The sequence below is a fragment of the Lepidochelys kempii genome, chromosome 6 (assembly GCF_965140265.1).
Source record: "Lepidochelys kempii isolate rLepKem1 chromosome 6, rLepKem1.hap2, whole genome shotgun sequence".
NCBI lineage: Eukaryota > Metazoa > Chordata > Testudines > Cheloniidae > Lepidochelys > Lepidochelys kempii.
Genome location: NC_133261.1, coordinates 130377308 through 130390289, shown reverse-complemented (window position 1 = coordinate 130390289; position 12982 = coordinate 130377308). Strand labels below are relative to the sequence as shown.

The following is a 12982-nucleotide window of genomic DNA, read 5'->3' as shown; positions in this document are numbered from 1 at the left end:
ATGCTAGGCAGAAGTCAATAAACTAGTTCATACAGTACAAGCTTGATTATTTGAATGCTACAGAGACACTGAAAGGTTGGATGATAAAGGTTCTGATAATTGAGGGAATATTCAATGTAATTAACAGGCACTGAGGGATATGAAGCTGTTTCAGATGACAGGTGGTTGGATAATTGAAGTTATCCGAGATGGATGAGATTCTGTCACTCTTACACTGAACAGTATCAGCCTCCATAAGTAACTCCAATGAAGTCAGGTGGCCCTACTGGAGGAGTAAGGGGCTTCTCAGCATGAGTAAAAGTATCCAAATCTGGGTCTCTAGTTGTTTTCGTCTCTTCCACAGTATTTTAGAATGTGTGGATACATACAAAATATGTATCAGTATCTTTAAAGCAGAGTTAATATTTATTCAGGGAATTAAATTCAGCTAATGGGGAACCAATCAGCCAGCACGGCAGCATCAGAAAGTCATCAAAGTCCTACCCTACAACTTCACTGACATTTAATCATGCCACTTATGTTAGAGGACTGCGACAACTGCGGTCAGGGCGCCATAACAGAGGGGAAAAAAGATGGAGCGAGAGAAATCCGTATTTGCCAAAGAGCATAAAGTCAGCAAGGAAATAAATGTTACTTCCTACTTTTAAGAGGTATTGCAAACACTGAACAAAAAGAAATAAACCATGACATAAAAAGGAATTGATTTACAACCCTCTATTTGACAGGTTTCAGAGTAGCAGCCGTGTTAGTCTGCATCCGCAAAAAGAAAAGGAGTATTTGTGGCACCTTAGAGACTATTTGTTTTTTCATTTAGGATCTTGGAAAGAATTTTGAGCAGTGAATCTATGCATGGCTTCTTTCCCCTCACCTCACACATGCTGTACTGAGATTCACCAGATTTAGAAGAAAAGTGTCTCCTATTTGTAATCCGTATTCATTTGTTGATTGCAACTAACGGTATTTGCCCTTGCTTGACTGTGATTATCGACTGCATGAGGGAAATTCTCAAAGTTGCATAGTGCTGACATAACTCTTCAAGGGGAGCCATTTTAGGCTAATACTGAGCAGTTTTGAATCCCACCCTAGAATGCAAACATCTATAGCTGGGGTGGGCAAACCTGGTCATACTAACTGGGCTAAACCAGCTTCATTGCACTCAAGAGAGTCCAGCACTTATAAGAGCAAGTCACACCAATACATCTGCAAACAAGATGACCTGACATGGCTACGAGAGCGAACAACAGGAGAGTTATAGCAATACAGCTACAGGATGCAGCTGGGTCGCAGTTTGGGACTCACCTGTGGCCGAGGATGGCCAGTCACCAAGCAGGTGAGCTCCAGAGTCTCCCCCTCGCGGATGGTGTATACCCTCTCCGAGTAGCGCTCCTCCTCGATGTTACACGCCAGGCCTGAGTGCACAATCCGCACTGTGGGTGGGCCTGTCAAACCAGCAGAAAGAGAAACAGGTCAGTAAAATGTTTCCACACAGTGACTTGCCCCTTGTCCCCACAGGACCAACTGCTAGACATAGCTCCAGCCATGCTCAGCCCAACTCAGTGCCAACAGTGTGTGTTCACGTGAGGGGTAAGGCCCTTCTCCAATGGAAGAATCCAATGCTCTGTTTTTGGATGCAGTTATATGACTACTCCCACAGACTTCCTCTAAACACCTTCCCCTCCCCTCCCCCACTGCTCTACACCCCCATAAAAAGCAGGGCCACAAACAAGGAACCAGAGAACAGCTCCATCTCTGATGTTTGATTTGTTTTTCCCCTTCCATTGCAAGAGACTCCAAAATGACATCCCTGACATAGGCACACAAGAGCTGCAGGGGCATGCAGACCTGCTCTCGCAGCCTCAAAAACTGGGCTCACCCTTGCCCTGGTGGAGACTCTGCTACAGATGCTAGGACTTCAGCCTCCTGCCCATTCAGCTGTCGGGCTCTCCGATGAGGCTGCCAATATGGGGCACAGTTGGGATAGTGCTTTTTTGGACACCTTTAGCGTAATGACTGGCCTGAAATCACCTGCTTGCTTTGCAAAGGCATGGAACAGTCTGAAGTGTACCAACTTCTGGGCTAGCTTAGAACCAGTGCCCAGATTCACTGATGATCCCACTCCCATTTCTGTGACCTATCCAATCTGTGTAGCCTTTTGTCCATATTTTAAGGTAGAGATGGGCACCTGGAACCTGAAAACAACAAACTTATGGGAAGTTCAGATCCAAAATCCAGATATTCAATGTTTGGCACAAGCCCATCTCTACTGTGGCTATCTCCCTACCTAGATTAGCATCCACTGGCATGAAAGGCAAACCCAAGGGCAAGTTTTAGTAGGACTGACGCCTTCATTTGATGATGCCATTTCTTATTCTTTAGACATGGGGAACCTCAAGAACAGTGGAAGACACAGTGTGACTGCTAGCACTGAAAGAGAAAGATATTTAACTGCAAACATATTGCCTGGAAATATGGTACTAACACACAATTATAATGACCCTGCCCAGGGGTCGTCAGCAGGGTTTGAATACAGGAACTTGAGCTCCACAGCACGGCACCCTCCCATGTGAACTGAAAGACGAACTCCATTAGCCGGCGGCAGTAATAGGCTGTGAGGGACAAGTTCAGTGCCATGAACATTGGCTGTAATATTTATGTATATCCAGCGGTCCCCTAAAGACACATTTGCACGCTCGTTTATTTTTGTTTTCCTTCCCAAAATCAACTTTCCATTTTTGTTCTTTTTATTATATACCTTTCTAAATGTATTATAACACTTATTAGGTAAATACGAAGCTTTAATCAAACCACTAAAATAAAGTAGTCAGCACAACAGGGTTGATTCTACTCCCATTTAAAGTGAATATTAACATCCGTCAACTTCACTGGGACCAGGAGCAGGACCGGAGTTTCAGTTAGGACAGATTCCATTTTCCTGGTATATTTAACCTGCACTGAGAAAAGCAAAATGTTTCCATATGCCCCACATGTGTAACATGTGGTGCCTATGCTGGAAAATTACAATGGTTGTCGTATTGGATGCACAAGTCACAATAATGTTTTAACAGTCCAGGAGAGAACAACAACGGCTCTACGGGATGTCAGTAATTCCGAGCCAGGCAATGCCCCCTCATTCAAATTCCACACGAGCAGATCAATAGGAGGATAAGGTCAAGTACTCATTACAGTGCCTTTGCTGAATGAAATATAAGACGACAATAAACGGCAGAAATGGCAAAAGGTAAATCAGATGTATAAAAAAATAAGTCAGCTTTAAAACTCTCCGGAGCGATGCTATTCGTTAGTAGGGGCAAACGCGACTGTTAACCTGCGGGTGGCTCTTCAATCAGACAGCCTGGCACAAGCCTACAGGACAGCGAAATCAGATCCAGTGGTGAACTCTTGGCCCAAAGGAGCTCCGAGGCATGGGTCTGAGCAGCCCACCGTGTCGATGACCTGGAAGCCTCAGCCCCTGCTTCACTGAACGGAGGCTAAGTAGGCTCTGATACTGCAAAGACGTATGCACATACTTCACTCTACACTGTGAGAACGCCCCTCTTTCGGCACATCAAGGCTCAGTGTTTCTCCCTCTGGCGCTGAGGGGGCCTGTGGTAAATCAGTCCCACTATGGAGGTTTAGTACTGGACATTAGTTTATTTACAGTATTCATAGGGTAGGCCTTGGGGTTGGCCTGAGGGCTTTTTTAAACAGAAACAAAAAATATTTAAATTGCCTCACTCCCACTGGAGAACTGCCTCTCCTCACGCAGGCTACCTATCACCAGTCATCCTCTTTCACTCACGCTGGGCCCAGCTATGCTGCGAACCCAGGTCCTCTCCCCAGACAGAAACAACACAAGATTTCCCTTATAGGGAAAAACAGCTCTTCACCTAGGAGATGCCTTTTCCCCTTGCAGCACACAACCCTTCTGCAGCTTGCATCTCATGTCTCCTTGTAGCCCGTTCACTGGAGCTGGTTTTTAACGGTCCCAGGCTGCCCTTAATTAGACTCAGGTGTCCACAATTAACGAGAGGTAACATCTTTCAGTTCACAGGGAAAGGGCTTTAATCATTCTAAGACTAATATACCACCCTCCGAACACCCTTCCAGAACTGCCAGGGCCTGAGTTTAATGGCTGTATGCAGTGTTGTTGTGTGTAGTGTTGTTCCCAGGATATTAGAGAGACAAGCTGTAAGCTCAGGAGTTAGTCCAATAAAAGACATTAACTCCCCTACCTTGTCTTTCAGATCTGCCTTTGTCACACCACATAGCTTTATGCACCAAGCATGTCCCTAAATCTTTGCAGATCAGGGTTTTAGCACCTGAGCTGAAATCCAGGCTCAAAGAATCTATCAGGTGACAACAGTGATTTCTTTTCACATGAAAACAACCAATCTGCACCTGCTCTTGGGTGATCTCAAGTGCACAATTAATAAATCTGGTGCAAGGCTTCTGATATTTTAAATATCTGACCCTGGGAATCCTAAGAAAATGAGTCTATGGCAAAGCTGTCCAGGCAGCACAAATGAACAGGACTAGAATAAGATAGTTAAGGCCAGTACAACTCACTCCCTTTCTCTTAGCTACCCGGAATTGCACCTGTTGCAATCTACTCTATTTAAAACCATTTTCAGTTTGCCTGGCCTATGCCAACCTTTTTGGTAAGTGTTTAAGAAATCTGGCCTTGTTGCTCACCGATCCCAAGGGCACAGGCTGAATGTTATAGCTTTATTTATAATGGATTGGATCCCTTTGTTGATCAGGTTTTCACAACTCAAATGATAGAAGGTGAAAATTAGTTTTGAAGGTTTTCCATGTGAGTAACAAGCAGCAACAAGATTCCGGATAGACCAACTAACATAAGCGAATAGGCATGAACGCAAACTACTTTCCAGGCACTCTGAGTTCATGTCCTCTGGGATGAATATCACCCATTTTTTTCCTTGGACACTACTGTGACAAAAGTAGCCCCAGTCAAAAAGGATACAACACCCAGGGAAATCAGTTATCTGCTATGTAGAGTGAGTGTGTCAATACACACACGTTATACCTGATATCTTCTAGAGATTAGATAGCAGATATATAAAGAGAGAAAGAGAGAGAGAGAGAGATTAGCCATCTCTTTCTACTCAGAGTCCTGGGATCTCTCCCAGCATTCCCACTCTCCCAACAGCCAGAGTTGTCTGCATAAAGAGGAATTGGATTATGCCCAACAGGACCCGTCAGTACACTGTTATTGGGTTGGTTTCTCTGAGACCTTAGGGCGGGGTAGTCAATTATTTTTTGTCATGGTCCCTATTTCTTGGTCAAGGTATAGTCAAGGTCCAGACTCCAGACAAATTTTAAAAAACCCAACAACAATAATGGTAATAAAAAAAAGTAAATACAAATATTTTGGGGTCCATTCGAAAGCATCTGCCGGTCCACCTATAGACTCCCCCTGGCCTAAGGTGATGTTTATTGCTTGCAAGAAAAAAATTAAACATCTAGGTCATTTTCCCGTGCTCACACTGAGGGCTGGTCTACATGGGAAGTTAATGTGCAGCGAGCTACTGTGAATTTACAGCTCACAGCCTACTCCGGACCAACTCGCTGTGCGGACACTTCTGCTGTGCACTGAGAATGCTTTTATGTGCACTGCACTTTGGAAGCACATGAAGTTAAACCACCTGAGGGCGCGTTCTTAGGCTGCGTCTGCACTGCAAGCTGGGGGTGCAATCCCCCTGCTCGCATACACGTACTCGTGACATTGCCATCCAGTTAGTGCAAGTATAAATAGCAGCGTAGCCGTGGTAGCATGGGTGGAGATGTGGCCGCGTCTGTACCCACTGGATTCAGGCGGGTTTGTACGCAGCATGGCAGAGCTGTGAGCCTGCTGTCGCTACCCGGGTTCCTGTGGTTATGCTGCTATTTGCACGCATGCTAGCTCCGCGGCAGCTGGCGTGAGCGTGGGTGCACGAGCCAGGGAATCACACCCCTAGTTCGGAGCACGGACATACGCCTGGGTGCGCAGCGAGAACGTGCAGAGGGAGGTAGTTCGGAGAAACGAGTGTGCTCTAAATTCACACGCTAGCTTGCTGCACACTAACTTCCCCCTATACACCAACCCTAAGGTTTAACTTCCCTACTTACTTGTCCCTAAGTAAAACCTTACGCCACCTCACTGACTCCAGCAAGGTGACTTGGGGCATCAGGTATCGTTCAACACGAGTAAAGGCATCACAATCTAACCCCTAAAGATCACCTTGTCCTCAGCCTTACTAATCTATTAGTCCAAGTAATAATAAAGCCATTTACATGACAGCTCTCCCCACATAAAGGGTCTGGAGTTGTGTGTCTTTAGTAGCTCACTGTAACAAAGGTGTGTGTTTCACGGAAACAAGCCAGGTTCACTAGCTGCTTAAATTTACAGTCACCTCACTTAAGTCTACTCAGGCTGTTTGTTCAAGCAACCATGCAGCATGAGACCATTGTGTTAATGGTCCTCATACTGCGAGAGGCTCCAGGAGTGCAGTTCTGGGATCACGCTGTGTCTGGCCTTTGTGCAATGGGCCACGCATGAGGCAGTGCAGAGGGTGGGGCCAGCATGTCATAAGCCTTGTGCAGCCTCTGAGGCCTGAGTAGAAAGAGCAAGCCCCGTACTCCAGGAGTATAGAAACTGCTCCCTTCCTGCTCCCGTGGGGTCCACTGCACCTCAAAGGCAGGGGTGAAAGTAGGTCTAGTGACTTACCGGTATGGGACTGGGCTGGGGCCGGCTCTGGCCCCCGGAAGCGGCAGGGCCTCGGGTGGAAGGGGCGCGGCTGGGGGAGGTCAGAGCCAGCCCCAGCCCCGTACCGGCAAGTGCCTCCTTCCCTCTCCCCGGGGTAACAGCAGCAGCCGGGGGCTCTGGCAGCGGTTTAAAGGGCCTGGTGGGGGGGGTAGCGGCGGCCAAGCCCTAGGCCCTTTAAATCATCCCCAGAGCCCTGCCGCCACTTCCCAAGGACTCCGGGGACAGGGCTCCGGCCTCCACGACCGCCCTGGGCCCTTTAAATCGTCCCCGGAGCCTGCCGGAGCCCTGGGGAACTGGGGGTGGGGCTCCGGGGACAATTTAAAGGGCCCAGGGCTTGGCCGCCGCTACTGCCCCTTTAAATCACTGCCCCAGCCCCGCCTCCGCTACGCCAGGGCTCCGGCAGCAGGGCTCTGGCAGCAATTTAAAGGGCCGGGGGCTCCAGCCGCTGCTGGGCGCCGCAAGCCCTTTAAATTGCGCCTGAGGAAACCGATCCACCCCAGTACGGCGCACTGGCTCTTGCCGATATGCCGTACCAGGGCGTGCCAGCTTGCTTTCACCTCTGCTCAAAGGATTCAGATGGGGCAGGCTGCAGGCAAATCCCCACCTTCTCCTAGGTTCTACCCAGTCTCCCCAAAGGTGGGAGGAAGGAATAGGCTGCATCTCACAAAGGTATGTGGTAATGGGCGCACTGGCTTTGCAATGGAGAGGAACTATGCTTCCAGAGGCTGAGTACCCCCCTTGGCTAGGGCTCTCCTGAACAGGGCAGTTCTGCATTGCCCCTAATTATGCCTAGATGAGCCATGCCTCCTCTTTTCATAAATTACATTCTTCCCATTTATCTGAGCTGCTTCTCTGACTTTATCTACAAAGCAATGGCACCTGCCAGCACTATCGAACCTGGATGGAGTGCACTTGGAAGAAACTGGATCCCAAAGTAGGTAGTCTGACACGGGGGCCTTGTGTCAGAGACACAGAAGACACAAGGAGAGGGCTGAGCTGCTTTGAACCCAGAACCTTAGGAGCCGATGGGAAAGCCATCTGCTCAAGAGGGTGCTTTACAGCTACAAAAATTAAATAATACACTCATGACTGGAAAATGATAGGAGGGCCAACCTCTACTGGCTATGGAGCAAGCTGTTTGCTCATTTATATCCCTAAAACTTTATCTAACTTAACATTAAATGAAAATATCTCAGAAGGAAAAATAATTAATTTGCTGAACACAGGCATCAAAAATACTCATGTGGGTCTAGTTCGATAGTAGTGATGTACCTGAACCTTACACCCAGATCCAATACCCTCAGATGTTGGGCTTGCATCCAGAACCAGAGCCCAAGGGTGACTTCTAGTTCTAACCTTTAACCATTTTCTCCCTAAACCTCCTCTAAATAAGCCTCCAGTTCTCTAGGAAGTAGGACCTTTGGTCCTCTTTAAGCTAAAAATGATTGCCATTTGACCAGCAGAGGGTGCTAACAGATTATGATGGCTCATAACCACCTTATTGAGCGCATGACTTTAGGAATCTGAAGGTATGTTTACACTGCAGCTGGGAGCATGCCTCCTCGCCTGGGTAGGGAGACTCCTGCTAGCTCAGTTTGAGCTAGGAATAGCAGCGTGGATGTTGCAAAACTGCTGGTGGTTCAGGCTAGTCACCTGGGTCCAAACCATCCCGATCCCCTGGGTCTGACCTCCGGAGCGCTAGCCAGGGGCTCAGTTGGTGCAGCAACATCCAGACTGCTATATTTAGCCTGCTACCTTGAGCCCAACTAAGGTGAATTTGTCTACCTGGGCGAGGAGGCTCACTCCATCTGCAGGGTAGACATATCCTGAATGGCTGGGGCTAGAGTTTCCTGAACACGTGCACGCCCTGATGCACCCACATGGCTTGGGACATATTTTGCAACATCACTTTCCCTCATATCCAATCACCAATGAAACATCAGGGCGAGAAAAGACATTAGGAAAACATATGGCTCCCCTTCTAACATTGTATTTCTATGTTCATTACGTATTTTGATCACACTGATTTTAAAGCATGGCAAGCATTAGGAAGTGTTTAGATCCTAAATTTTGTAGCTGCTGTCAGGACCATGGCAGCTCTCTGTGAAGTGACTCCACATCTGTCTACAGAGCCTTTGAAATTGACACATGAGTAGCTGCTGCTGGCTGGCTTTGAAGATGGAAGCGATGTTTGCAAAGGAACCTGGCTGGAGCTTTTTGAACTAAGCCTTATTTTTTAAAGCTGCCATTTCCTCAGCTTTGTAATGGACACGTTTAGTTTACAAACAGCAGCTACGTTCTGTCATCTCTCAAGAGTTCCAGCAGGTCTGCTCTCTCTGCCACCCTTTCAAAGACAGAAAATATATCAGGATGTAAAGTTGTTTTCTACTCTGCACTTTTCTGGGTTACTTTTCAAAGCCTGGCACGCACAATTATTTGAGTTATACACAAAAATACCTTATATGCAGGCACGAATCTGGTTTCTGGGCACAAATAACTTGGTCATTCCTGTTAGACTTTTGTTAGTTTCAATTCTGAATTGGATGGCCCATCCTTACCTATAGCATAATTCTTCTCTTTGGGCATATAGTGTTCCCTTTGCAGTCACAGTGGAAGGCTAGGTGTTCAAGTTATGAAGGACTTAAGAGCTGGCTGAAGAGCTCACTGGACTGTTACAGTTGATTTTTATAAGCCTGGAAGCACTAAGTTCCAGAAGACTGGAAGAAAGTGAATGTTGTGCCGATATTTAAGAAGGTTAAATGGGATGACCTGATAATTATAGGTCTGTCAGCCTGACATTGATCCCAGGCAAGATAATAGAGAGGCTGACACGGGATGCAGTTAATAAAGAATTAAACGACGGTAATTAAGCAATACCAATCAACATGGGTTTATAGAAAATAGAGCCTCTCAAATAACTTGATATCTTTTTTTGATGAGATTACAAGTTCAATTGGTAAAGGTAATAGTATTAATGTAATATACTTAGACTTCTGTAAGGTGCTTGACTTGGTAGCATACAACATTTTGATTAAAAACGAATGTAAAATTAACATGGCACAAAGTAAACAGATTAAAACTGGCTGGCTGACAGGTCTCAAAGTGTAATTGTACATGGGGAAAGATCAACAAGCAAGTGTGTCTGGGGAGGGGGGGTCCTTTACAGGAATTAGTTCTTGGCCTTATAATATTTGACATTTTTATCAATGACCTGGAAGGTGAGACTTGATTACAGTTGGTAAGTATCTACATGGAGAAGTTTCAGAGTAGCAGCCGTGTTAGTCTGTATTCGCAAAAAGAAAAGGAGTACTTGTGGCACCTTAGAGACTAACCAAGGTTAGTCTCTAAGGTGTCAAAAGTACTCCTTTTCTTTTTACATGGAGAAGAAATTTTTGAAAATGGGCTGTTGAATCTAGCAGAGAAAGGTTTAACACGAGCCAATGACTGAAAGTTGAAGCTCACAAATTCAGACTGGAAATGAGGTGTACACTTTTAACAGAGAGGGTAATTAGCTATTGTAACAGCTTACCAAGGGTCATGGTGGATTCTTTTAAAATCAAGATGGGATGATTGTCTCACAGATGTGCTCTAGGAACTATTTGGGTGGAGTTCAGACTAGATGATCATGATGGTCCCTTCTGGTCTTGGAAGCGATGAATCTACGACTGGCCCCTTAGATGCTGATTGAGCAAAGTACTTAAGCATGTGAGTAGGACCATTCCCATGCTTAAAGTCAGGTACGTCTTACACTTTCATCGTAAACTCCATGGGGAGCAGGGACAGTCATTTTGGTCTGTCGTGCACACTGCCTAGCTCCTGGGCTCCTATCCGCTCCCGGAATACAAATAATAAATAATAAATTAAGTACCTGGCAGAATCAGAGCCTGAGTGCAGCAAGGTAAGAAAAGGGTCAGCAGTTTGTTTGTTTTTTTAATATGCTTCAGAAGTATTAAAATAAGATACTTTAAAAACGATACTGCAGAAGTATTAAAATACGATACTTTAAAAACGATACTGCAGAAAAACCTGAGTGTCTCTGGATTAAGTTTAGAACTGTGAGCAACAGGAGTGATGAAGTGGTGGGAGTCTGCTATGGACCACCGGGCCAGGGGGATGAGGTGGACGAGGCTTTCTTCCGGCAACCCACGGAAGTTACTAGATTGCAGGCCCTGGTTCTCATGGGAGACTTCAATCACCCTGATATCTGCTGGGAGAGCAATACAGCGGTGCATAGACAATCCAGGAAGTTTTTGGAAAGCATAGGGGACAATATCCTGGTGCAAGTGCTAGAGGAGCCAACTGGGGGGGGAGCTTTTCTTGACCTGCTGCTCACAAACCGGGAAGAATTAGTGGGAGAAGCAAAAGTGGATGGGAATCTGGGAGGCAGTGACCATGAGTTGGTTGAGTTCAGGATCCTGACACAGGGAAGAAAGGTAAGCAGCAGGATATGGACCCTGGACTTCAGGAAAGCAGACTTCGACTCCCTCAGAGAACGGATGGGTAGGATCCCCTGGGGGACTAACATGAAGGGGAAAGGAGTCCAGGAGAGCTGGCTGTATTTCAAGGAATCCCTGTTGAGGTTACAGGGACAAACCATCCCAATGTGTCGAAAGAATAGTAAGTATGGCAGGCGACCAGCTTGGCTTAATGGTGAAATCCTAGCAGATCTTAAGCATAAAAAAGAAGCTTACAAGAAGTGGAAGGTTGGACATATGACCAGGGAAGAGTATAAAAATATTGTTCGGGCATGTAGGAATGAAATTAGGAGGGCCAAATCGCACCTGGAGCTGCAGCTAGCGAGAGATGTCAAGAGTAACAAGAAGGGTTTCTTCAGATATGTTGGCAACAAGAAGAAAGCCAAGGAAAGTGTGGGCCCCTCAATGAATGAGGGAGGCAACCTAGTGACGGAGGATGTGGAAAAAGTTAATGTACTCAATGCTTTTTTTGCCTCTGTCTTCACGAACAAGGTCAGCTCCCAGACTGCTGTGCTGGGCATCACAACATGGGGAGTAGATGGCCAGCCCTCTGTGGAGAAAGAGGTGGTTAGGGACTATTTAGAAAAACTGGACGTGCACAAGTCCATGGGGCCGAATGAGTTGCATCCGAGAGTGCTAAAGGAACTGGCGGCTGTGATTGCAGAGCCATTGGCCATTATCTTTGCAAACTCGTGGCGAACGGGGGAAGTCCTGGATGACTGGAAAAAGGCTAATGTAGTGCCAATCTTTAAAAAAGGGAAGAAGGAGGATCCTGGGAACTACAGGCCAGTGAGCCTCACTTCAGTCCCCGGAAAAATCATGGAGCAGGTCCTCAAAGAATCAACCCTGAAGCACTTACATGAGAGGAAAGTGATCAGGAACAGTCAGCATGGATTCACCAAGGGAAGGTCATGCCTGACTAATCTAATCGCCTTCTATGATGAGATTACTGGTTCTGTGGATGAAGGGAAAGCAGTGGATGTATTGTATCTTGACTTTAGCAAAGCTTTTGACACGGTCTCCCACAGTATTCTTGTCAGCAAGTTAAGGAAGTATGGGCTGGATGAATGCACTATAAGGTGGGTAGAAAGTTGGCTAGATTGTCGGGCTCAACGGGTAGTGATCAATGGCTCCATGTCTAGTTGGCAGCCGGTGTCAAGTGGAGTGCCCCAGGGGTCGGTCCTGGGGCCGGTTTTGTTCAATATCTTCATAAATGATCTGGAGGATGGTGTGGATTGCACTCTCAGCAAATTTGCGGATGATACTAAACTGGGAGGAGTGGTAGATACGCTGGAGGGCAGAGATAGGATACAGAGGGACCTAGACAAATTGGAGGATTGGGCCAAAAGAAATCTGATGAGGTTCAATAAGGATAAGTGCAGGGTCCTGCACTTAGGACAGAAGAACCCAATGCACAGCTACAGACTAGGGACCGAATGGCTCGGCAGCAGTTCTGCAGAAAAGGACCTAGGGGTGACAGTGGACAAGAAGCTGGATATGAGTCAGCAGTATGCTCTTGTTGCCAAGAAGGCCAATGGCATTTTGGGATGTATAAGTAGGGGCATAGCGAGCAGATCGAGGGACGTGATCGTCCCCCTCTATTCGACATTGGTGAGGCCTCATCTGGAGTACTGTGTCCAGTTTTGGGCCCCACACTACAAGAAGGATGTGGATAAATTGGAGAGAGTCCAGCGAAGGGCAACAAAAATGATTAGGGGTCTGGAACACATGACTTATGAGG

General features: G+C 46.6%; 1 protein-coding gene across 6 annotated transcripts in view; it reads right to left on the bottom strand.

The window, feature by feature from the left end:
* MDGA2 (MAM domain containing glycosylphosphatidylinositol anchor 2) overlaps window positions 1-12982 on the bottom strand; it is a 664067-nt gene that overhangs the window by 412520 nt on the left and 238565 nt on the right. For 5 of the 6 annotated variants that reach the window (XM_073350233.1, XM_073350236.1, XM_073350237.1 and 2 more), the window contains exon 2: window positions 1300-1439. In XM_073350233.1, the coding sequence (XP_073206334.1) occupies window positions 1300-1439 (140 nt within the window). Of the gene's footprint in view, window positions 1-1299; window positions 1440-12982 lie in introns of those variants that run through there. The other variant, XM_073350238.1, reaches the window with a different exon arrangement.